This window comes from Typopeltis vanoorti, chromosome 12 (genome assembly GCF_054136105.1).
Source record: "Typopeltis vanoorti isolate ZY-2024b chromosome 12, IOZ_Tvanoo_1.0, whole genome shotgun sequence".
Lineage (NCBI taxonomy): Eukaryota > Metazoa > Arthropoda > Arachnida > Uropygi > Thelyphonidae > Typopeltis > Typopeltis vanoorti.
This window is the reverse complement of record NC_143560.1, coordinates 130,262,222-130,289,060: the sequence shown is the minus strand read 5'-3', so window position 1 is coordinate 130,289,060 and position 26,839 is coordinate 130,262,222. Positions and strand designations below refer to the sequence as shown.

The 26,839-nt window shown below is 37.5% G+C and overlaps 1 protein-coding gene across 3 annotated transcripts in view; it reads right to left on the bottom strand.

Annotated features, from left to right (window-relative positions):
• Window positions 1-2,484: 2,484 nt before the first annotated feature.
• The window catches only part of LOC150101225 (asparagine synthetase domain-containing protein 1), a 311,734-nt gene continuing 287,379 nt past the window's right edge, over window positions 2,485-26,839 (bottom strand). Inside the window, exons 12-13 of one of the 3 annotated variants that reach the window (XM_090402011.1) lie at window positions 24,563-24,653; window positions 2,485-2,753 (exon numbers count right to left, since the gene is read on the bottom strand). In XM_090402011.1, the coding sequence (XP_090258137.1) occupies window positions 2,577-2,753; window positions 24,563-24,653 (268 nt within the window). In that variant the 3' untranslated portion in view covers window positions 2,485-2,576. The remainder of the gene's footprint in view (window positions 2,754-24,562; window positions 24,654-26,839) is intronic. The other 2 variants (XR_016549180.1, XM_090402013.1) reach the window with 2 other exon arrangements.

The window sequence follows — 26,839 nt, the reverse complement described above, 5'->3', positions numbered from 1 at the left end:
TGAAGAGCTTGCAGGACAATTTAAAATAGGCTGTCAGTATGGGCAAAAAAATAATGGGTGTCAATTTAATGTGGAGAAATGTAAAGTTACGTATTTTGGGATATATAGATCACAAGTTGTATATCACACTGATATACAACTTGTAATTAGGAAGCAATTAGGAAAAGGAAAACCAGGACGTCCTCTTAAACGATTCAACGATGACTTCTAAGGCCGGAACAGACCATACTAGGCCTAAATCCTTGATACGTATGATGATGATGATGATATCACACTGATGGCACTGTACTCGAGAAAATATGCTAACCACTCTCCAGCCAAAAGGTGGCAGGTTCGAATCATGACGCCATGGGCATGGATGTTTGTGATTGTCTTTTGAAATATTACTGGTGGCAGTCAGTAGTAGATGGTGTTGGTGTAGTTGTGGTCAGTTGGTGGATTGGGTGGTGGAGACAGAGTTGCAGAGCAGGTGCCAAATAATAATAATAATAAATAGGTGAAGCTAGATATTTAGGGATGGTGATAGACAGAGAGTTAAAGTTCAGAGGACATATTGCTAAGGTAGCCCATAAGATTACCGGGTTTCTTGGAGATGAAGAAGTGGTGAAGCAGATTCAGAGGCGAATGTCCAAGATGGTGAGTGGCCTGTGGAATGTTCCATATGAGGATAGATTGAGGAGTTAATAACTTAACATGTATAAAACCAACAGTAATAAACTTTAATGAATAAAAGGTACAAATATTTCGTACCGAAAGTAACAGTACATCATCAGTGTACAACAAACAGCTAAAGGAATGGAATACAAAATACAGAACAGTCGGGGATTACCAATTAAAATTGTTGCCGCGTGCCAGAAAACTAATAATTTATTAAATAATTCTTAAAAAACTATTTCATTGATGGTTGCATAAGATAAGAATCTCCCAGACTTTTGGGAGACAGTCATTTGGATTCAAATTTGGCCAATGTAAAAGGGCTTCGCAACTTTCTTTGAAAAGGCGTTCATACTTAAACTTGTATCTTGGAGAAGACAAGCTTTATCTCACTGGATAGTATGTTTAGTGTCAATACTATGTTGTGCTAGACCAGACTTATGAGGTTTCATGTATTCAATATAATACAGATGTTCCTTCATTCTTTTTTCCACAGAACAGCCTGTTTGTCCAAAATATGATAAATTACATTCACATGGTATCTAGTAAACACCAGCTAATGATGATAGAAGTGCCAGTTTGTCTTTTGTAGATGACACAGAGTGAGAAATTTTGTTGATAGGAAAATATGTGGGAATAAGATGATACTTCTTCAAAATTCTGCCAACAAGTTCTGAGATGCCTGAAACATAAGGGATTGGAACAGAGGAGTCAATTATCTGCTGGATTTGATGAAAATGAAAAGGCTGGTAGTTTACCATTCTTGGATATCCTCCTTACAAGCACATCCTCTGGTACTTTATCAACAAGTGTCTATCGAACACCTACCTTTACTGGCAGATACATTCATCAAAAAGTCTGCTCATCACACCTCTCAAAAAATCGGTGTTATCAAATCTTTAATTAACAGAGCACATAAAATGTGCTCCTCCCTCTTAAGCTTACAACAAGTACTTTTCACTATAAAAAAGTTAATGGAATCTAATGGTTATAACCTGAATAAAATCAAGCAGATAATTGACTCCTATGTTTCAACACCTCAGGATTCTACAACAGACTGCAGAGTTCTAATCCCTTATATTTCAGGCATCTCAGAACCTATTGGGAGAATTTTGAAGAAGTATCATCTTATTCCCACATATTTTCCTATGTGGGAATAAGATGTGTGGTCAGTAGGGGTGTGAGGACTGGATTTTTTGCTTGGAGAGTTGTGAATGAGTGGAATGGGTTGTCAGAATCAGATGTGAGTGCTTTATCTGTTCAAGGAGAGGTAGCATGGATTGTGTGGATAGTTTGGATCTCCTGCAATGAGTTTTTGGACTCCATGGAGGTGCCTGTATAATAATAATATGCGAATGTGACATCATTTGTTTCATGTGAAGTACCTGATACTATAGTAAAGCACAGTCATCTAATAGGATCCCTCCATACTTCTATTTGCTCCATAAGTTAAAAGAAAAAAAAATGTGTGAAATGCTTTATTACTACTGATGAAATTTCTGCTAAAGTGACCTGATTAATCAAATGCATTAAGAAACATGGTTTTTTGGACAGCAGTGATGGAGCAGAATGAAGATTATAGTGAAGGCCTATTTTGTTAAATGAATGAATAATTTAACAACTATACAATGTGCAGAACTTTCAAAATAATCCTCATATATATATATAACTTTCTTTTATAACTTCTGAACATAAACTGAAGCTTCATTATTATTATTATTATTACTATTAAAAAAAAGCACACATGAAACAGAATATAAAACAAAATGGCTAGTCAGCTTCTAATTCGTCAGATGTTAATGAATATGAAAAGAATTTTGGAAATCTATATAAAACTAGATTATTTTATTATCTTTTTATTTACAAGGACTAATAATCAGATAAACATGCTTCATTTTAGTATGTAAATCAGACAGATTTCATTAAAGTCTTTTACACACTTCGTCACCTTTCTCTTTTTGATCCTCAGCATGTGATATACGTGAACCAAACTGTATTGCTCTTTTTGGTAAAAGTGCTGCTTGATGTAATCCTAGAGCATCAGCAACCAGCCGAAGCAAGAGCTTTTCTCCTATCCCCCTAGGATATTTGAGATTAGCCTGCAAAATATTTTTAAACATTCTATGAAACATAGATACAATAAGATTATAATATTACTTATGTCATAGTAAATGCATAGTAGACTATCAAATGTTCAAGATGTTTTGTAGTTACTAATCAATGATTATAAAAGATGAACAGAATGATCCCTTAGGAAACACCTTCTCTAAGGAAGATGACCCTATGTGTCAGTAATCAGGCTGCAGAAAATCAAGCTTCAACTAAAAATGATCCAAGAGGTGAGAGTTATTAGAATTTGAAGAGCAATAAACATAGAAAATGAGAGCAACAAAATGTGACAAAGTGGCCACAAAGCCATTGCTAGATCATAAAAATGGGATTCTAGATTTGGAATTCCTTGACATGGAATGTCAGATTTCACCAATGCATGTCTACTTCCTTTTTTTTTTTTTTTAATGGAAGGAATCATGTGTGGTTTAGATAATTGATGCAAGCAGTAGTCACTGAAGCTGTCAGCTGAGATTTTCTGTGAGAAAACAGGTCTGATTTAAATGCATGTGGTAATGCATATTATCTGCACCTATGTTAAGGACACAAATACTGGTTAAGTAGATGTGGAATGTTTTTTATTTTCTGATGTACCGTATTTTTTGTCTTATAAGATGTGCTTTTTTGTAACTAAAATTTATCTGAAAATTAGGATGTATCCTATTAGCTGAATGTCTTTTATATACCGATGCATCTTATGGTGTGTCTTATACACCAATGTGTTTATGTATGTGCAGCTACAGTGCATCATCACTTGTCGGTAATGCATTTAAACTACTAATCAGTACATTATTATATTAAAGCGTTTTTTCATAACACATGGATTCTATGAAGCACAGACACAGCTACACGAATGTGTTTAAGTGTAGTGTGATTGAGCATGCAAAAAAGAATGGCAACTGGGCAGCAGAGTGGTATTTTGGGCTTCTGCCTACATAAAAAATGGTATGAACTTGGAGGAAATAAGCACAGCAATTAATAGAAATAAATTCTAAAAAAACACAATCTCCACCGAAAACAGGCAAAATGGCCAGTAATTGCTTCTGTAATGGATCAAAGAAGATTGGGTTACTGCGTATCTACAAAAATGATTATTCAATGAGCAAAATTATCGGCAACAGAAAGAAATATAATCAATTTTACAGGGTTGGCATTGTGGTGCTTTAGACTTACGAAGAGAAATGATTTATGCATTAACGCAAAAACAAAAATATCACAAAACATGTCAGAAGAATTTGAAAACAAAATAATTGAGTTTCACAGATTCATCATAAATGTTAGAAAACGAGACAATTCTGAACTTTAGTATTGAAATTAACATTTTGAAATTAATATTTACATGAAACATTTGATGCATAATTCTTGCATCTTACACTGTGAAGAATATTTTTTTCATAAAAAATTTGACATGAAAAATGTGAGGTGTCCAATACAACGATCATCTTATAAAGCAAAACACATGGTAATATTGGTGTATTTTTATGATTTTTTGTTTATATTTTTGATATTCTTTAATGTTTTGTGTAAATACACTGTTGGTGCAATTTTAATGGTATCTGGAATAGCTAGTAATGTCAAAAATTTAATTACAGAGTAGGAATAAAAGACTCATGAACACATCTCCCACACAGAAGGTATCCAGCCTCCTTTCATTTTTGACAAAATAATAATTATTATTCTTATTATTATATGGGCACCTCCATGGAGTTTGAAGATTCAATGAGAGGGCTCCCTCTCTGGCAATGAGAGGGAGACCCAATCTGTCCACCCAATCTATCATACCTCTCCTTGAACCCATTAATAGACAAGGCACTCACAACTGTCTGGCAACCCATTCCACTCATTCACAACTCTCCAAGCAAAAAATCTAGTCCTCATACCCCTACTAATCACACCTTTATTCAACTTCCAGGGATGACTCCCTTGTTCTGGCCCCTCTAGCTAAGTGCTGAAACATTTTCCCTGCATTTATTCTATAAAATCCTTCAAGTAACTTAAATGTTTCTATCATATATCCCTCTTTTTTTACTATCAACCAACTTCTGCAATCCACACACCTTCAATCTATCCTCATAGGGAACATTCCACAGGCCACTCACCTCTGAATCCTCTCCACAGCTTTCTCATCCCCAAGAAAACCAGAGGACCAGACTTGAGCAAAGTAATCCAGATGTGGATGTATCAAGGCCTTATAAAGAGGAACGATAACTTCCTTTCTCTACTTGTTAACGTGTTCTTCAATCGCCAAGTAATCTTATGGGCTACCTTAGATGTCCTCTAAACTTTAACTCTCTGTCTATCACCACCCCTAAATTTCTAGCTGTATCTATTTCCTTGTGTACAATGTCATCAATGTGATACATGGCTTGTAATATTTTTATCACCCAAAATACCTAACTTTACATTTCCGCATTAAATTGACACCCATTATTTTTTGCCAATATTGATAGCCTATTTTAAATTGTCCTGCAAGCTCTCCACATCATCTTGATAAACTATTACTCTACTGAATCATCAGTAAACAACTGAATATTTCCTTTAAGGCTCTTTCCTATATCATTTAAATTGTTTCAGGGGCTAACATTGGTGGATACAGGCATGGCAAACCCGAGATACCAGAGCTAGACCTAATGTTACTTCCTACTCTTCTTTCCTCTATTCTTTCTTACCCCCCCACCCCCAGTGTTATTAGAGCAATTCAAAACAGTAGTCTCCACTATCAATTAAAAAAGACAAGTGTAGTAGTCAAAAGATGGCAGCCCCACCACTAGGATACCTACTGTCATGCTAGTAACTTCATATAGGGAAATACTTGTTACTGAACAAAATCCAAATTGGACAGAAAACATGGGAAATGACTGCAAACTGGAAAAGGTTAAGAAACTTTAGAAAAAGAAAAATGTGGTGAAATATGCTATATGGAACATTAGAAGCACAGCACATAAAGAAATAGAAGGCAAACTTCCTGGAAAATGAGGAATGGGTAGACCGTCAATGCGATGCATGGATTGTGTGTGTATGGAGGGACTGATCTTCAGAAAGTTGAAGCCTCCAGAAAAGCATACAACAGAACTACACACAGAGGACTTGTGGGGCACATCGCCAAGCATCAGAGTGACCGTATCGCATCTGCGGATGGCCAGTGAATAGATGATGATTAAAAATGCAGCTGTTGTTTTAAATGTTTCTGCCTCTTTTCATTATCTATTTATTGCTCATTTTCATACTGAATTTATCATTAGGATTCAGGCTTATATGGAGTCACAAGACTCATCGTGAGAAATCCATCCTAGAAAACACACTCTATCACACCGCTCCTTGAACTCACTGATCATTCGCGATCTCACCACTCTATTAGGCAATGCATTTCACAGTTCAACAACTCTCCATGCAAAGAAACCACTCCTCACCATTTTGATCACAACTTCCTTTCGTAACTTCGAGCTTTTGTCTCGCTCCATTCCCCTGTTCCACCAAACGAAAGAACTTCCCAGTATCAACCCCGTTACTACATCTCAACGGTTTAAAAGTCTCAATCATAGCACCTCTCCTTCTTCTATATACCAAACTCTGCAGTCCACATTCCCTCAGCCTATCTTCATAACTAACATTGTACTGTCCTGATAGCATTTTTGTTATCTGCCTCTGCACTCTTTCCATGGTTAATTTATTGCCTTCAAATCCTGGAGACCAAATCAAATATCAAGGCATTATACAATGGAATGACAACTCTTATCTCAGCGTCCTTCTCAGTACTGCAGCAACCCTCTGAGTTACCTTCACCACCTTTACAATATATTCCCTGAATTTCAGGTTTCTATCAATCATCACTCTCAGATCCTTTGTCTCCCCCTTTGTTCAGTACAGTTCTTCCAAAAGACTATGCAGCTTCCCATAGATGTATCCCAAACTTCAAGCTGAAGTAAACTGGACAATCTGCCAATCTGTCCAGTTTACTCAAATCCTCTTGCAGGGCTACCACATCTGTATATTACTAGTAACCCTTCCCAACTTCACATCATCTGTAAACAACTGAATATCTCTTAGCAATCCATTGACAATGTCACTGATATAAAGATTAATAAATACAGGTTCCAATACTGAGCTCTGTGGGACCCTACTTGTAACCTTCTGCTTCCTTGATGCTGCTCCCTACCTACAGCCAATCCTGAACCCAGTTCACCAACCTGACATTTAAATCCATGTACTGCAGCTTAAATATCAGATTATCATGTGGTACCCTGTCAAATGCTTTTGTATTTTATTTATCCAAAAAATTGGCAGAATTATGCCTTTCCCACATTAACTGCTCTTGTCACTTTATTACAAAAGGAAATCATATTACTAAAGCAAGAGAGCCCCTTAATAAATCCATGTTGACTCTCACAGATAACATTACCCTCATCTGCCCAATAATGTAAATGATCCCTCACTAATTTCTCCAAGATCTCTTAACAAATACTGATGGAATGCAAACTGGTCTATGCTTTGATACATCCAGTCTGCTACCACCCTTATGCAATGGCACTATCTTATCATCCTTCCACTCCTTTCCCATGGCTAGACTTTCATTGAAAAGCCAGGTCAAGCTCAACTCCCTAAACATCTCCTGTTCCTCAGGAGTTCTCTTATTCTCTCCTCTTCTAACATTCCCATAATTCTCTCTCACTCCTACTCTGTGCTCCTTAGCTTGTAGCAACACCTCACTAAATATCCTGTCCTTCCCACCTCTACCTCACACCATATGCTTTCAAAACCATTAGGGCCGCTGTTCTCCAAATTCTCCACTCTGAGAGGACATAAATCATCACTTATAAGTAGTACTCTGCCACAGCATTTTCCCTTCCAACCCTGTCAAAAAATGCTTCACTCTACTACTTCTATTATAGTTAGTATGTTATCTGTCAACCACGGCTCAGAGATCCCAATAATCTTTGGACAGACTCATGCTATCAGCACCCACCAATTCATCTCCTTTATTCTGGATAGTCCTGGCATTAGTATAAAGAATCAAGGTATTGTCACTGTTTCTATACCTATTATTATCCTCTCCAGACTCCACCATTGCCTGATTTATTCCCCCTTCTCCCAAGCACCTATTCCCACAAGAAGCCACCTCTGCTACCTTCTATCCGGATAATAAGAAGTTTCCCTGCATTGATACACTGGCTCGTTCAGAGAACAACATTCTCTCCAGATGCCTATGTCCCTCCTCATTCAAATGCAAGCTGCCTCTTGTATACAGTTGCTTTCTGTCCTCAAATGCCCTCCAAGCATCCACATATAACAAGCCTCTCTTTTGACATGTTCTGGCTATTATATTATTCATTATTGATGCTTTTCTCCACAGCTGTGCATTATCATACCCGGGCAACACACACACACACTATCTTCTCTTTCTCAGTGTTCTGTATAACCACCTCAAGCACGAACCGCAGATCTCTTGCTACCTGATTCACACTGCCTCTCAAGTCATTCATGCCCACCATCACAATCATCTCATCTCATCCACCCTTTCACATTGCTTAATTTTCAGTCACACTTTCTATCATTCTTCCAGGCAAACACTCCTCAGGCATTCTATCTTGCACACTGTGTATTGAATCTCTATACATCATGCCTCTTGCACTCTGTTTCTTCCTTGCTCACCTGACTTACCTATTGTTCTGGCATCTCTTCCATCCCTGGTTCTGGCACTCTCTGGCATTTTTCTCATTCCCTCACTTTTACTAGTTCTCTTATTCTCTCCTCCTCTAACATTCCCATAATTCTCTCTCACTCCTACTCTGATTTGATTTGGATTCATTATTTCCAGTCACTTAATCTCTTCTTTCACGCACTCATTCTCGAGATATTCCACTTTCTCTTTCAGCGCCTTTATCACAGCAGTTATTCAATTCACTCAGGGAATCAAGCAGATTGTACTGGATTTGGTATTGATGTGATCCACAGAGATGATGAATAACAGTGGAGACAATGTGTACCCCATGACTCAGGCTTGATTTAACATCAAACCATCTTTTTTTCCCTCCATCATTCTAGAATGAAAGCTGTTGACTTACAACTCAGATGTTGACTGTGTATTGCTAACTGTAATGTCTTGTTTACATCATATAATTGTAGTGTTTTGAAAACAGCTTTTTCTCTTGATACCTTGTCATAAGCCTTTTCCAGATCTACAATATTTGTTATATTATATTATTACCATTATTTCTTAATTGTTTGTCTTAAATTGAAAATCTCATCCTGACCCTCTATTTGGCTTGAATTCAGCTTGTTCTTTTTCATTCTACAAGTTTTCTTAGCCTTTTCTCAAATAGTCCTGCATAAATTCCTCCTGGTATACTCTGTAGGAAAATTCCTTTCTAATTTTCACATTAGTTTTATTTCTCATTTTATAGATGGGTATTATGAGAGTTTTACTGCAGTCATCCAGAATTTGATCCTCTGACCAGGCCTTCTGAATTATGCAGTGTGACCACTGTAAAACTTTCATACCTCCATACTTGAGCGTTTTGGGGCAAAGATATCATCTACTCCAGCTACCTTTCCACATTTCAGGTTTTTATGGCTTTCTATATTTCAAGTATTGATATATTTCTGACTGCATTCCTGTTGAGTGTTTTCTACCATCATGCTGCCACTGCTTGTTTCATTTAGTAGTCTTTCCAAGTAATAACTCCAGACATCTAGAATATCTTTATTATCTCTGATTACTTTTTCAGTACTCTTTCCTCTATTTCTATGATTTTATTTTTCAATACCCTCTAGTATATTTGTTACCTTCCTGATATTTATTTTCTATGTGTCCACCCTGTCAGCCTAGTGGCTATGCGCTTCGCAACCATCTCATGGTTGCGAAGTTGTGCCTGGGGAAGGAATGTTGTAGGTTCCTGTCGACGATGTGAGGAGTTTAAGGCTCTTCCTCAGTCATAGCCAAGTTAGCCAGTCTTGGGCATGGACAGCAAGGTTTCTCCCCCCAGTTTATCTGGGATTTCTCATTCCGCAAGCAGGCAAACCGGCCCTGTGAATACACATGGATACAGTCAGGAATACTTAAGACAATTCCTCCAGCCATAGGTCTGAATTGTCAGCTATGCCGGTCCCGGGCCCGGATAAAAATGGGGGAGGGGGGATTGAGGTGGTGCTGTACCTCCCCGTAAAACGGGACTCATGGCCGTTGAATCACCATACAAAATGAATGAATGAATTTTCTATGTTTTTATCAAAGGCTTTCCAAGACTTTTCTTCTTTGACTAGTTTTATACATTGCTTTGCTTTCTTACCTTTTTCTTTGTATTCTCTAGGATCATGTGCTGATTTACTTGCAAGGAAGTTTTGATAAGCTTTCTTCTTTTCATTAAGCTTCCTGAGTGCACCAGAGTTTTGATTTTTCTGTCCTCACAGATAACCTATGACATGCATCTGGCTGAATAAAACAATGGTTTTCTAGCAGTAGGTTTCTGTGGTTTGGCAGTTCAAAAGAAAGATTCCGGTATTGCGACCACATGTTTATTAAGATAAATAAAAAATAAACAAACCCGACAAGTTTCATATGTCGTTTGACTTACATCTTCAGGGGTTAAAGGTAACTAAAAGTTTAAACACAAAAAATGAGCAATTACTCAAAATAGTCCATTCTATGATGTTATGGCCATCTAACCGTTCATTAAATTAAAAAATCCAAATGCAGAATCTGTGCATGCTAAGTTTGAACAATGCTGGATACTGTCCCATTCTGTTGTTCACATTCACACTGTCCGAGGTCTGACTTAGGTATATTTTTTAGCAATGCTGACCAAACTTGGCGAAGAATTAGGCCCTGGTTTTTGTTGCATTGCGTTCGAATTCTAAGCATATCTCCAGCTTCTTTAAATTTCCTTGAGAAACAGTTTCTTTCAATATAAGACATGTTTGTTTTATGCTAGAATACATTATGGCCGGTGGAAGTTATGTTAGGCCAGATTTGTGTTCTCTCCTTTTTTGCACGTCTTTTTGGTGTTCGTTCATACGAATTTCTCCTAATCTCCCCGTCTGGCCTACGTAGTAGATGCCACAGGAACAATGAATTTTATATACACCTGTTTTTTTTAAAGGGTGATGTGGAGTTTTTTTTTTTTTGGGGGGGGGGGGGGGGAGAGGGATGTAGAAATCTTAATATTTTTTCTAGCGGAAGAAAAGCAACTTTAATGTTATATCTGCTTAGTAATTTGGCCAATTTGTCTATAACATTCTTGATGTATAGTGTGATTGCTTTCTTGAAACCTTGCTTTTGTGAGATGCATATGGGGGGGGGGGTGTTGAGGATTTTCTTGATTACTTTAGGTTCAAAACCATTTTTTTTTTTGAGGATCTGTGTTTGTGTTAAATAATGTAATTCTTCATTTCTATTTTTTTCTGTGCTGGAAATATTGTAAGCTCTATCCCTCAAGGTTTTTATTAAACTAATTTTTTACCTGGGGTGGTGGTGTGAGACCGCATTAAGAAATCTTCCTGTGTTGGTGGGTTTTCTATAAATGGAGAAATATAATCTATTATCTTTTTCATTGATTTCTATTAGGATATCAAGAAAAGGAAGAAAATGTATTCTGGCATAAAACAAACATGTCTTATATGCGTGATTAGGCTTATGTGTTTGTCAGACATGTTGTAATAGATTTAATGGTATTGATATGAACACAGATGGATAAGAAAATAACTATTTATTAACTTAAAGCTAATATTTGGCTGGTATTATATCCAGCATCTTCAGAGATGCATTTGTAACAACACAAAGTTTGTTACAAATGCAAGACAACCACAATCCTGTGTAACAGTGGGGCTAGTATAAGTAATTGCAGTATGCAACACAAGACTAAAGTCCTAATAGGGTGCCATCTAGGTTTTAAAAAAAAAAATTAATTAATTAATTAAATAAAATAAAAGTAATAAATATTAATTTGGTCTTAGGATGGCTGGATATAATAGGATATTAAGATATAATACCAGCGAAATATTAGCTTTTAAGTTAATAATAGTTATTTTCTTATCCATCTGTGTTCATTTCAATACCGTTAAATCTGTTACAAACAATGTCTTATATTGAAAAAAACTGTTTCCGAAGGAAATTTAAAGAAGTTGCAAATATGCTTAGAATTCCAATGCGATGCAACAAAAACCAGGGCCTAATTCTACACCAAGTTTGGTCAGCATTGATAAAAAATATACCTAAGTCAGATTTCAGATAGTGTGAACGTGAACAACAGAACATGACAACATCCAGCATTATGCAAACTTAGCATGCACAGATTCTGCATTTGGATTTTTTTTTTTAAATGAACAGTTAGATGGCTATAACATCCTAGAATGGACTATTTTGAGTAATTTCTCATTGTTTGTGTTTAAACTTTTAGTTACCTTTAACCCCTGAAGATGTAAGTCAAATGACATATGAAACTTGTCGGGTTTGTTTATTTTTTGTTCATCTTAATAAACATGTAGTCGCAAATACCGAAATCTTTCTTTTTAAAACAATGGTTTCTTCAGAGCTTGCCAATGAATCTTTGTAGTTTGGGTCTTGTTTTCAATCTTCCTAATTTATTTATTTTTTTTGAATAACATTTGTGTATTTGAGTCTATAAGTCACTCTTAGAGCTGCTGAACTTTGATTAATTTTAAAACTTTTTTTTATACACTCTTCTTTTCAATAATCCAATTTTATTTATAAATGATCACTTCTAATTTGAAATCATCTATATTATTGTGTTCTGAACTAGTGGGAAAACATTGCCATCAAGAATGACATAGTGAATGAAACATTTCTTATTTCTTGCATCTTCTTTCCGTGTGAATTTAGCATATTTTTATACTGGAACATAGTGTTAGTAATAACTCCTCCACATCTTGAACAGAAATCCAACAGGTACTTACCATTAGCGGTTGCTATTAATTGCTATTTATGAGCCTGCCTGATTATCGCACTATTGTAAAATTTCTATTCTAATTAGCAGTGCGGCTTTTTCTCTACTACCTTTCTTGCTTATTCTGTTCCGAACTATGTTTATTCAACTTTAGTATTTTACTAGTCGTATGCCTATGAACACTGGAAAATTCATTCGTTAGACTGCACCACCAGGATCTCTATATCGGCACAAGACTCATTAAAACGATCGGTAGATTTCTTTCTCTCTTTCACTAGCATAAATTCCTTCAACATAAACAGTCGTGGTTTTAAAGGACTTAAACTGCACTTTTATTGCCTTCATTGTTTCCCACTCACAGATCCGAATATTTTTAGAAACAGTGCATTTCAAAAAAAAGTAACAGGCGACACTCTATTGATACATAAATTAAACACATTTATTTATATCAATAACAAGGTACATTAAATAAGCGATAGGGAGGTTACTCTCTCTACCTATCCTTCAGACTTTTTGTATAAAGAAACAAACTTTCCCTTTCAATACTAAACGACTATACAATATAATTACTCTATAAATTCTCTGCTTACTAAATCAACGTTATGAAACTAATTTTCTCATAAAGAGGTTAGCTAGCCATGGCAAGTTACCTTACAATTGATATTTCAATTAATAACAATTCAGAGGACTCTCTTATAGATACTTCTTAATACTATTTCTTATCAGTCCATCTATGACATATCTCCTAGATTACTAAAAGAATGTACAATAAGGGATAGAACAACTTACAGAAGTTCTTTTTCATGCACTCTTCCAGAAGACCTGCATTAAAATCTCTACGCCTTTTCTTCCATCTCAGGCCTTAGGTTTCCGTCTGGAGAGATTTGCTTCAGGGCACTTCGATAGAATATTGGCAGGTCTTGGACTGCAATTTTCCTGGTACTTGAAAAGTTCAGGCTTCAGCATACAGGCTTGAAGGTCGCTCTGCGGCTTTCAGCTTTGTTTGATCTCCCACAGCAATAAGACATCCGACAGCCTCAGGATCTCTGCTGGCTGCCGATGACTGCCCACTCTGATGACTACGCCTCTCTTCTCCCTTCGGTAAGTGGACCTCGCCTCCACTCTGGTTCCAACTGCCTCTCCTCCCGCTGTTCGGCTCAGTGCCCTTTTATTTCGCCATCTCAGGACCTTGCACAAAGGGTTATAAACCCTGAAGAAATCGGCACTTCTCCTTGATCTTTTTGATAAGGACGACCCGTTCTTCCTTCTCCTCTGTGCACTCTTTTTTTTTTTCCTTGTTGGGCAGCAGAAACTTTTCTGAACCAAGAGGATCTCTTTGATACAACTTCGAAGGTGTTTATGCACAGAGCTCGCAAACAACTTCCTCACACACTTAATCGTAAACAACTTTCTTGTGCTCTTATACATAGCTATATACAAAGTTCCAATGGCAAAGCATTGCCTTTGTTTATGTCTAGAAACTTTAGTAAAAACAGTAAATACAATTAATTCCCAGTGTTACTTACATTATATTAAACATAAAATACTAAACAAACAAGGTTATTTTCATAAATTCTCATGAGACTTGACCTTTTTTACAAAGGAAGCTACATCGAGTTTTACAGTTTCTTCAGAGCTTGCCAATGAATCTTTGTAGTTTGGTTCTTGTTTTCAATTTTTCAAATTTATTTATTTTTTAATAATATTTGTGTATTTGAGTCTATAAGTCACTCTGAGAGTTGTTGAACTTTGATTAATTTTAAAATTTTTTTACGCACTCTTCTTTTCAATAATACAATTTTATTCATAAATAATCACTTCCAATTTGAAATTATCTATATTATTTTGTTTTGAACTAGTGGGAAAACATTGCTGTCGAGATTGACATAGTGGATGAGACATTTCTTATTTCTTGCATCTTCTTTCCTTGTGAATTTTACATATTTTTATACTGGAACATAGTGTTAGCAATAACTGCTCCACATCTTGAGCAGAAATCCAACAGGTACTTACCATTATTATTAACTTTGCTCTTTTCTCTGAATATTTCCAGAACATTTCTATATGCCCAGTAATCATTTCCCACTCTGTTGTTTAGATCTCTAAAAAGGACTAACTTCATTTTTTGTTGTATTAGCTGCTTTCTCTAATCCCTCAAAAACTTTTTGCTCGTCTTCTTTAGCAGAACCTTCTGTCAGACCAGAGGTACAAATAAGTCTAGTTGTTCAGTTTCCGATTCTGATATTTTCTCTGCATCATTCTACTTAATACTGAGTACCATTCAAGAATAATATTTTTCCTTTTATTACTTATACTTAACTAGTTCTGCTGGTTCCATTTATTTTCTATTCGTGCTTCTTATGTTGATGGTGGATCATTAGTGCTTGGGAAATTGTGAAGGAATATTTGTTAGCAGCAATGGTAAGCTATATTCCACGAATGAGAGGAACAATTTGGAGTAAAGTGGATGACAAACAATATTAAACATGAACTGCATGCAAAAAAGAGACTATGGAAGAGATATAAGGAGACAGGCAAAGAGAAGATGCATGAAGAATATAAGACACAGGCCAGGAGAGTGACTAGTATGGTAAGGAAGGTGAAACTGGAATATAAGAAAAGATTGGCCCTCAGATCCAAAGAAAATCCTAGGGAATTTTTTAGCTATGTGGCCAGTAGGAGGAGAACTGACTGTGGAAGAATGACATTGTTGGATAAAATTGGGAATAGAGTGACTGATGCAGAGGACATAGTGGAATTGTTCAATGAACACTTTATTGAAGTATTTCATCTTGGAGGAGTCAATTTTAATACTAGAGGGATAGGGCAGGTTCGAGGTTTAGAGGTGCAGGAGGAGAGTGTGTTCCAAATACTGAGTACTCTGGATGTCAGTCAAGTTGTGGGACTGGATGGTATTTCACCATGAGTTTTGAGAGAATGTGCTAAGGAACTGACAGTGCCTTTGATCCATACTTTTCAATAAAAGTCTGGCTGCAGGAAAGGTGCCATGGAATGGAAGGAAGGTAAGATAGTGCCATTCCATAAGGGCAGTAGCAGACTGGAAGTGTCTAATTATAGGTCAGGTTGTGTGTCATTAGTAGTTGGTAATTATTATTATTATTATGCACACCTGACCTCCATGGAGTCAGAGACTCATCGTATTGCATACAATGCTTATCCAACCTCGCCTTAAACTGATTCAATGTGTCCACATTCACAACATACTCAGGCAATGCATTCCACTCACCAACCACCCTCCATGCAAAGAACCTGCTTCTCACACTCTCCCTATACAGTTTCCAGCAATGGCCTCTTGTTCAACTTCCTTCTCCAATTCTATGAAATATCTCTTCCATATCTAACTGATAACAACCTCTGACCAGTTTATATGTTTCAATAATATCCCCCCCTCTTCCTCCTATTCACGAGGCTCTGTAACCTACGTTTCCTCAATCTGTCCTCTTTCTCCACATTCCAAAGACCACTGCCTTTGTGAATCTTCTCTGTACCCTTTCCAACATATCCTCGTCACCATGAAAACCTGGTGACCAAATCTGTGCACAATAATCCACATGAGGCCTGATCAGGGCCTTATACAAACCTAACCTCTCATTTCTGCATGTCAGAGTTCTCCACATCATCGCCATTATTCAATGTGATGTCTTTACAACTTGTGCAACGTGGCTCCTGAATTTCAGGTCCTTATCCACAATCACACCTAGATCTCTCATCTCCTCTACTTCTGTTAAAGTTTCCCCACCAAGTGTATACTTGGCATCCCACTTTTGCTTAGCAAATCTCAAAACCTTACACTTCGCAACATTGAACTGACAATTCCACTTACCTGCTCATTCATGCAATCTAATTAAGTCCTCTTGTAAGGCATTAAGTTCCATGTAAGTTCCTGGCAAATAAGTCAGCTTGTGCTCTTAGAGAATACAGAGAGAAATATAAGAAAGCCAAACAGTGTGTAAAACTAGCTAAACAAAAGTCATGGGAGGACTTTGGCAAGAACATGGAAAATAAATATCAAGAAAGGTGGCAAAATATTCTGGAGGTTGCTTAGGGATGGAGGAAAGATGCTGTAAAAGGAATCAGAGATGATAAAGGTGACATGAAAACAGAAGAAAAGGATATCCTTGAAGTATGGAGTAATTACTTTGAAAATTTGCTAAATGAAACTAGCAGTGATGACAGCACAGTGATAAAAAACACTGACCAGGCATGCAGTCAGGAATACATATCCATACTTGAAGTAGCCATCAAAGGCTTGAAATGTGGAAAGCCAGCAGGAGTAGATAATATTCGACCAGAAATGCTGAAGTATGGTGGTATAAAAGTCTTACAGTGGCTGCACTGCATAGTTCAGAATGCCTAGACAAAAGGACGAATTCCCAATCATTGGAGTAAAGCTCTCATAGTACCCACATATAAAAAGGGAAAAAAAACTGAACGTGAGAATTACAGAGGTATATCCCTATTGAGTGTTCCTGGTAAGATATATGCAAGTATACTTGAGAAATGGTTGAGAAGAATTGTGGAAGAAACGTTTGGTAAAGAACAAGCTGGATTAAGGACAAAAAGAGGCTGCCAGGATCAGATCTTCACTTTACAACAAATAGTGGAGAAATCATGGGAATATAACAAAGATCTGTATTTCAGTTTTGTTGATTTGGAAAAGGCATATGACAAGGTACCAAGAGAGAAGCTATTCAATACGCTACAGTTATATGGTGTCAATGGGGCATTATATCAAGCAATACTTAGTCTTTATTTGAGTTGTAAGTCAGCAGTTAGAATTGAAGGAAGTACAGGAAGATGGTTTAATGTTAAATCTGGTGTGAGACAAGGATGTACATTATCCCCTCTGTTATTCATTATCTATATGGATCACATTATGAAGGAATGTGGTATTAAACCTGATATCAAAATTGAAGATGTTAATGTCAGCTCTTTGCTTTATGCGGATGATGTTATACTTCTAAATAAATCCGCTACAAGTCTGCAAGATACTCTGACTAAATTGAATAACTGCTGTAAGAGATATGGTATGAAGGTCAGCAATAAAAAGACAAAGACAATGAAAATAGGCAGAATCATTGAAAATGTCAACTGTGTTGTGAATGGAAAACCTGTGGAACAAGTAAAATATTTCAGCTTCTTAGGCACGATTGTTAGTGAAGATGGTAAATTAAATATGGAAATAGACAACAGAATCAACAAAGCTGGTATGATAGGAAGTCAACTGAATAAATTCATATGGAATAAGAGAGAAATTAGTCGGAACACAAAATTAGCTGTATACAAGACAGTGTTCAAACCAGTTTTAACTTATGGATCAGAGAGCTGGGTCAGAAGTAAAACACTTGACCAAAGACTAGAGACCGGAGATATGAGAGTCCTGAGAAAGATTAGCGGCGTGAACAAATGGCAGCAATGGCAATATCATATTAAATACTAGGATATTAGGAAAGAACTTGACATTGTTAGCATCCAGGAATGTGTTAGCAGAGCTAACCTCAGGTGGTATGGTCACTTAAATAGAATGGACGAGGAAACATTAGCAAAACAAGTGTTCTCTGACAGGTTGGCAGGAAAATGATCCAGAGGAAGACCAAGGTGTAGGTGAATTGATACGGTACAAAGTGCCTTAGATGATAGAAATAGAAGATCGGCTAATGTTGGAGTCTTGACAAGTAACAGACTGATTTGGAGGAAAATTGTAGATAGGAAGTTAGTAATGATGTAAATTCTTCATGTAATACTATCATATCCTGTACACCCCTTGAGGGTACATGTCAGGAATTTGATGGTGATGATGATGATGTAAGGCATTAACATCAGCCTGACTGTGTATTGCTCTCCCCAGTTTTTGCATCATATGGAAACAGCTGGATAGTACCAGTTAAACCCAACCCAATATCATTAACATAAGAATTGAACACCAATGGCCCCAAAACTGACCCCTGCGGCACATCACTGGTGACCTTTCTCTTTCGAGATACTGCACCCCCCATATACAACTTTCTGATACCTATCTGACAGCCGGTCACTGATCCAACACAGAAGTCTGTTATCCAATCGCATCTCTTTCAATTTAATTAAGAGCTTGTCATGTGGCAGTCTATCAAAAGCCTTTGCAAAATCCAAGTACACCACTGTATATGCATCTCCTCTGTCCAAGGTATTTGTTACCTTGTTATAGTACATAAGTAAGTTAGTGAAACATGATCTCCACTTAACAAACCCATGCTGATAACCACAGAAAATATTGCTGTTATCAACCCATTGTTGTAAGATCTTGTAAGATTGTAGTAAGATCTTGGAGAAAGTAGTGAGGGACCGTATACAGCATTGGGCAGATGAGGGTAATGTTATCTGTGAGAGTCAACATGGATTTCTGAAGGGGTGCTCTTGTTTTAGGAATATGCTACCCTTTTATAATAAAGTTACAAGAGCATTAGATGAGGGAAAGGCATATACTGCAATTTTTCTAGACTTAGCTAAGGCATTTGAGAGGGTGCCACATGATAAGCTGATATTTAAGTTGCAGCACATGGGTCTGGATGTCAGATTGGTCAACTGGATTCAGGATTGGCTGTCTGATAGGTATCAGAGAGTTGTGTATGGTGGGGCAATATGAAGGAGGCAGAAGGTAACAAGTCGGGCTTCACAGGGCTCAGTACTGGGACCTATATTGTTTAACCTTTATATCAATGACATTGTCCGTGGATTGCAGGGGGATATTCAGTTGTTTGCAGATGATGTGAAGCTGGGAAGGATTATTAGTAATAGAGCAGATGTGGTAGCCCTGCAAGAGGATTTGAATAAGCCTGATAGATGGGCAAATGAATGGGGGCGTGTTGGTTTAATGCAGCAAAATGTAAGGTCTTGAGGATTGGGACACATCGGTGGGTCGCGGCATACTCTATGGGAGGAGTTATACTGGAGGAAGTAGGGGAAACAAGAGATCTGGAGTTGATGATTGATAAAAGGGTTATCATTCCATTGTATAAGACTCTGATCAGACCACACTTAGACTATTGTTCTCAGATCTGTTCCCCAGGATTTGAAGGGGATAAATTAACTGTGGAAAGGGTACAAAGGCAGATAACAAAAATGGTTTCAGGACTGTACAATGTTAGTTATGAGGATCAGCTGAGGGAGTGTGGACTGCAGAGTTTGGTGGATAGAAGGAGAGGTGATATGATTGAGACTTTTAAACTGAGAGGTGGTTATAGGGTTGACACTGGGGAGTTTTTCGCTGTTGAACAGTGGGAAGGTGTGATGACATGGGACCATTCCTGGAAGTTATAAAAGGAAACTGTGAGAAAGAGGGTGAGGAGTGGTTTCTTTGCACGGAGGGTAGTTGAACCATGGAATGCATTGCCTGATAGAGTGGTGAGAGCGAGAATGGTCAATGAGTTTAAGGAGTGGTATGATAGACTTTGTGTTACCTAGGAGGGACCTCCCTCGATGAGTCTTTTGACTCTTTGGAGGCCTGAATAATAATAATAATTATCCTCATGTTTAGTGTTGAATACTATAGTTACTCCTTTTCAATGATTGTTGTTACCTGAATATAACATCTTGCATTTATCGTTTAGAAAGATTTCACTTTTGTTTGTAACACCCTTTATTACTTATACTTATCTAGTTCTGCTAGTTCCATTTCTTTTCCATTCATGCTTCTTATGTTGACAGTACCAATCTTGAACCCTGCTGATTTTGAGTTGAGATTATTCCAATAGCTGACTTGCTGCTGTTCATCATGTTTCCCCTGACAAAAACAATGGGGGCCTTTTTTTTTAACCAGGCAATTATATCATTTTGCAATTTGATTTAAGCCAATTAAGAATACAATCTGGTCTGCTAAATCCCAAATTTTGAGCTCATCCTCAATTTCTCACTATGGTCTTGCACCTGTACAGTAGACATAATGTGGAAACATGAGACAGCAACTGAAGAGAACTTATGAGAGAGAGGTCATCCATCAATCAGACTTCTGAACAGCATGAAATTTGAACAGCACTATTTCATGAACAGCATGAAATAGTGCACCTACAAATTTAAAAATTTGTAGGCGCACTATCCCAAATGTAGGAGCAGTATTCCAAGGATTAGTGAATTTCAAATTTGTACAGAGTAAGTAATTGGACAGAAGAGAAAATCAAACTAAAAAAATACAAGGTGGAATACTAACAATAGATCATTTAAAAATAGAACAAGCCACGTGATGTTATATCACTAAGTATTAAAGGGAATATTTTTGAGCAGAGACATGATTGAAATAAAGATATTAATTAATAATATTAAATAACATAAAATTAATATGAATTAATGAGTTATCCTGATTAGACTTTCCCAGATTTTTGATATAGATATACTGTCATTCCAATTCAGGTTAGGACGATGGAGTAAGGCCTCTACACTTTCTTTGAATAAACGTTCAAATTTATAACGGGATCTATGTAAGAGGCGAGTTTTTGACCAAAGGGGGGATAGTTAATATAAGGCATCAAGGTAGGGTTGGGGCTAATGGGGGTCTTAAATTCATGTACGTTAATACTAGGAGTATTAGGAACAAGAAGGAAGAGTTTTTGGCCATGGTTGCACTTCCAGACCACAGGTTATTGGTATTAGTGAAACATGGCTGACTGTAGATGATATAGCTAGTGGGATTGAATGTGATGGGTATAGTGTGTTCAGGAATGACAGAGAGAGAATAAAATGGGGGGAGGAGTATTGTTGATGATAGCTGATGAGCTACGGCCAAGGAGAATAGAAGTTGAATTGCAGGATAGAGAAAAGAGCACATTTGAGGCCATTTGGTGTGAGATTGTGGTTAGCAGAACTAAATATACAATTGGGTGCTGCTATAGACCAGGTGATGGAAAAGATGGTGGTGACAGTATGCACAAGCAAACAGAAGAAATGAGTGGAAGGAGGGTGATTATTATGGGAGATTTCAACTATGGTCGCATTGATTGGAGTGAGGAGAGGACACACGGGAGGAAGGAATTGGATTTTATGCGGTTATTAAAGGATAACTATCTGTGACAGCATGTAATGGAAAATACTAGGGGTCAGAGAGTGCTTGACCTAGTAATTACATCTGAGGATTTGGCTGTAACAAATATGACCACATTGCCACCAATCGGTGAGAGTGATCATAGGGTCTTGACTTGGGAGGTGGCTAAAGGTGTAGAATTTTCAATTAAGACAGGGTACATGTGGAATTATCGGGCGGGAAAGTATGACAAGCTTAGGAGTTTGGTTGGCTCAGTGCCATGGCATGTACAACTGCAAGGACTAGAAGTTGATAGTGCACGGGAGGTAGTTAGGAAGTGCTTGCATGAAGCAATGGCTGACTGTATACCTAGAGTCCGAATAATAAATCAAGTAGGGGTTAAATGGATGAATAACACCATTAAGCTTGAGCTGCAAAAAAAGAAACAACTATGGAGGGAATTTAAGGAGAAAGGTGACCGGCAGGCACATGAACGGTATAAAGCGCAGGCCAGAAGGATGACAAGTGTGGTAAGAAAAGCAAAAAAGGATTACGAAAGAATATTGGCCATGCAGACTAAAGAGAATCCTAAACAGTTTTTTAGATACGTAGCAAGTAAAAGGAAAAATGTACATGGCAGAATGATTTTAAAGAATGCCGATGGTAGGGAGGTAACTGAATCAGTTGAGATAGCTGAGTTACTGAGTGAGCACTTTGCAAGAACATATCATCCAGGTGGTGACATTGCAGAAACGAATAAACCAGTAGATTATATGGGAATTATGGTGAATGAAGTGGAGGTGAGTAGTCTATTGCATAACCTCAATGTCAATACATCTGTGGGATTGGATGGTATACCAGCTCGTGTAGTACGAGAAGCAGCTAAAGAATTGTCAGTACCCTTGACCATTTTGTTTAATTTGAGTCTCGGGTCCGGGTTAGTCCCGAGCGGGTGGAAGGAGGGGAAAATAGTTCCACTGCATAAAGGTGGTTCCAAGACTGCTGTTGTAAATTACCGACCGATTAGCATATCAGGAATCATTGTCAAGGTCTTAGAGAAATTAGTCAAGAAAAGAATACAGGATTGGATAGATGAAAATGGGATATTGTATGGGGGACAACATGGTTTTGTGAAGGCTAGATCATGCCTCAGTAACTTGCTCACGTTTTATAACACAGTGACGGCTGAACTGGATAGGGGTAATGGGTTTACAGTGATACCACTGGACCTTGCCAAGGCCTTTGACAGGATACCACATGGAACCCTAATCAGTAAACTGGAGAAGATGGGGATAGATATAGGGTTGGTAAAATGGATAGGAGGGTGGTTGAAGGAGAGATACCAGAGAGTGATTTATTCAGGAGTGGAGTCAAAAAGACGTCTTGTGACTAGTGGAGTGCCGCAGGGCTCTGTTCTTGGACCACTGCTTTTCAATTTGTTCATCAATGATATTGGAAAGGATTTGAGAGGAAGTGTTCACTTGTTTGCTGATGATGCAAAGTTGGGTAGAGCAATTGTGAGTGCACAGGATGTCAAAATTTTACAGGATGATTTGGATAGTTTGGAGGACTGGGCTAGGAAAAATGGATGTCAGTTTAATGTGGCAAAGTGTAAGGTTATGCACTTTGGGATGAAAAGAACAGCAGCAATATATCGCATTGGTGGAACCATACTCCAGGAGATTGATGAGGCCAGGGATTTGGGAGTGCTGGTGGATAGGGAGTTGAAGTTTAGGGGGCACATTGCAAAAGTGACTAAAACAGCTCACCAAATCACTTGGCTTATGAAAAATACTTTAACATGCAGAGACAAACAAGTTGTTGTTCCTCTGTATCGAGCCTTGATAAGACCCCATCTGGACTTCTGTGCTCAGTTATGGGCACTAGGGTTTCTTCGTGATGGGGAGGAAGTAGAGAGGGTCCAGAGACGAGTGCCCAAGATGATAGCAGGACTGTGGAATGAACCTTATGAGAATAGGTTGAGGATTTGTGGGTTGCAGAAATTGGACAATAGGCGCAGGAGGGGGTGATATGATTGAGACATTCAAATTACTGAAGGGTCTTAATAAGATTGATCCAGAAGATATTTTTGAAAATATGACTGGTGGTGGGAGGACTAGGGGCCATGCATGGAAGCTGGGCAAGAGCATGGTTGACAAGGGTGTTAGAGCTAGGATTTTTACTTGGAGAGTGGTGAATGAGTGGAATAAGCTTCCAGAGTCTGTTGTGGGTGCTATGACCGTGAATGAGTTCAAGGCAAGATATGATAGATACTGTGTGAATGTTGAATAGTTGTTCCAGACATGATGTTAGGGCCTCCCTCGATGAGTCTGTCGACTCCTTGGAGTTTCCCGGAACAATAATAATAATAATAATAATAATAATAATAATAATAATAATGTTGTGGTTAGTTTCAATCCCGTGCTGAGCCAATCCAGATTATTCAGGTTTGTTGTGATGAATGGAGAATTGATGTTCTTGGATTCTTTTTCCAAGAGAACATCCAGTTTGTCCAAAATAGGAGAGATCACAGTTGCAGAGAATTTGATAAACTCCAGGAAGAGATATAGTTGAGCATTTGTCTTTAGGAGAAGGAAAAGGGAAGATAATTTGTTAATAGGTGAATACGTAGCTGTTAACTCATATTTCTTCAGAATTCTTGCGATAGGTTCTGAAATCCCGGAGATGTAAGGAATTGTAACTCGTCATATTGAATCTTCGTTGTTTTGTGGTGGATTATAAGAATCGAGAAGATGTTGAGTACTCTTTTCGGAAAAGCCATCGAGTTTCATGTGTTGTTGGATAGTAGTTTACGTGCATATATTATTCATAATCACATGTTAAGTACCAAAGGAATACCCATGCAAAACAATAATTAAAACATACTCACTTTTAACCAAATAGGAACACTGTTAAGAAAATTTACAACATTTTCATCCAAATATGGAAATCGTGCTTCACATCCATGATCTGAAATGACTCTATAATATGTATATTAAAAAAAAAATAAATAAATAAATAAATAGAAAACACCTTCAATGAAAGAACAGCAGTAAAAATCGATCAAGGATGTAATACCGGTGATAAGAAATATTATATTCTAGACCGAGTATGTAGCTTCTTTGGTTTAAATATGAGAACGTATTAAGCAAGCCCCCCCCCCCCAAACACTCACAAAAAATGTATAAAAAGTAAATGATTTAATTCAATAACAAATAGGTACATGAGGACAATGGTCAAGTGGTTGTATGTTAGTCACTCTGTGGCTGGCAGACTGTAGAACCAATTCCAAGTTACAAACAGCATCCCAGAGATACAGTGAAGGAATTCTGTGTCTTATAACTGCCACCTCAAGCATAGCTTAACAACCTATATATGGCCTGGTCTCAAGGATATAACCCAAAGTGTTCCTGATACAGAATACTCCATAGGAAAAAAAGTTCAAAATATCACCATCTACAAACCTCCATTGCAATCCCGGCATGATCAAATGGACTGACCTCCTCCTCACCCTGCTATCTATGTTAGTGACTTCAATTCCCATCGCACCATGTGGGGCTATTCCTCTAACAACAGGGGTGGTAATAATCTAGCTAACTGGATGGATACATATAACTTGTATTTGAATTATGATGCCAAGCAGGACAGCACTCTTTACTCAGCCAGATGGAACAGAACCTACACCCCAGATCTGTGCATAGTCACTAAAGACCCTTAGCAGATTCCCTAATAGTCAACATCGTCCTACATTAATAGAGATAGGAACATCAATCCCAGTCATCAGCGGAACACCAAATGTTAGATGGAATCTCCGCAGGTCCAACTGGACTGCATTTCAGAAATAAATCGAGCAAACCATTAGAGCAATTCCACCCACTCCTAATTGCTATCCTAGATTTGTTAAACTACTCAAATCTGCAGCAAAAGCCTCTATCCCTAGAGTCTGCAGAAAACAATACATCCCATGTTGGAGTAGAGAAAGTGAGGAACTCCTAGCCAAATATGAGGAAACTGAAGATCCAACTATTGCTAAGGAGCTCATATCAACCCTGGATAAAAATAGAAAGGAAAGATGGATCTCAACCATCAATGACCTAGATTACGCCACATCTAGTCAGAGAAGCTCGTCACTTCTGAGAAAATTAGATGGAGCAGAGCCAACAACACACAAAACAACAGAGATAATTCCTGATCAAATGGCTAACCATTTATTGAAAACCTCCAATATTTATCCCAGCTCTACCAGCAAAATTGCTGTACAAGCTTCCATCAGACAAATCCTGAAGAAGAAACCCAAGCTTCCTGAACTCGTACTCCCAGTATCTCGGGAAGAGGTACAAATAGCCTTAAAACTTACCAAGAATGGCAAAGCTTCAGGAGTGGATGGTATACTCCCTAAGTTCCTAAAACATCTTGGTCAACATGGCTGGCTGCCCTTTTCTCAGAAATCGTCATGACTGGTAAACTACCAAAACTGTGGCGGGAAGCCAAAATAATTGCCGTCCCCAAACCAGGGAAAGATCCAAATGTTGTAAAAAACTTACGACCCATCTCTTTGCTTTGCACCATCTTTAAGCTCTTTGAAAGAATTCCCCTTAAAAGAATTTCACCACTCATCGAAAGAGTTTTATTGTTGTGTCGTCCTATCTTGCTAACTGATCCAATTATGCTGGTTAGTTGAACTTATCCTTACTTCTTTAAATTCCGTTTTTAATTTGTCAGATGTTGATTGATACTGATCTAAATATAAAGAAATGTATATTATCCTGCACTACCTTATATTCAGATTAGTCTATATAATATAGAGGAATCAATCATCAACTAAAGTTTGCAATCTCACTTTTCTACAGGCCGAGGTTAATATTATCTTTTAAGGCTTCCGCAAGGTCCGATAAATTTTTATGAGCAGTACAATGAAAGAAAATCAGGCAAACATCAAATTGAATTTAATAAAACAAAACATTTAATGCAGGGTTATATAACAGGTACATGTAAGTATAACTTTCTAAAGAAGATAATGCAATTGAACAAATCCAAAATATCTCTGAGATACAGGTAGCTATTCAGTTAGGTTTTAAGATTAAAGGCAAAATTCTTAGATCTTATTATTCAAGCATTTCTATCACAACTTGTCTCTATTCTATGAGACAAATCATATCATCTGCAC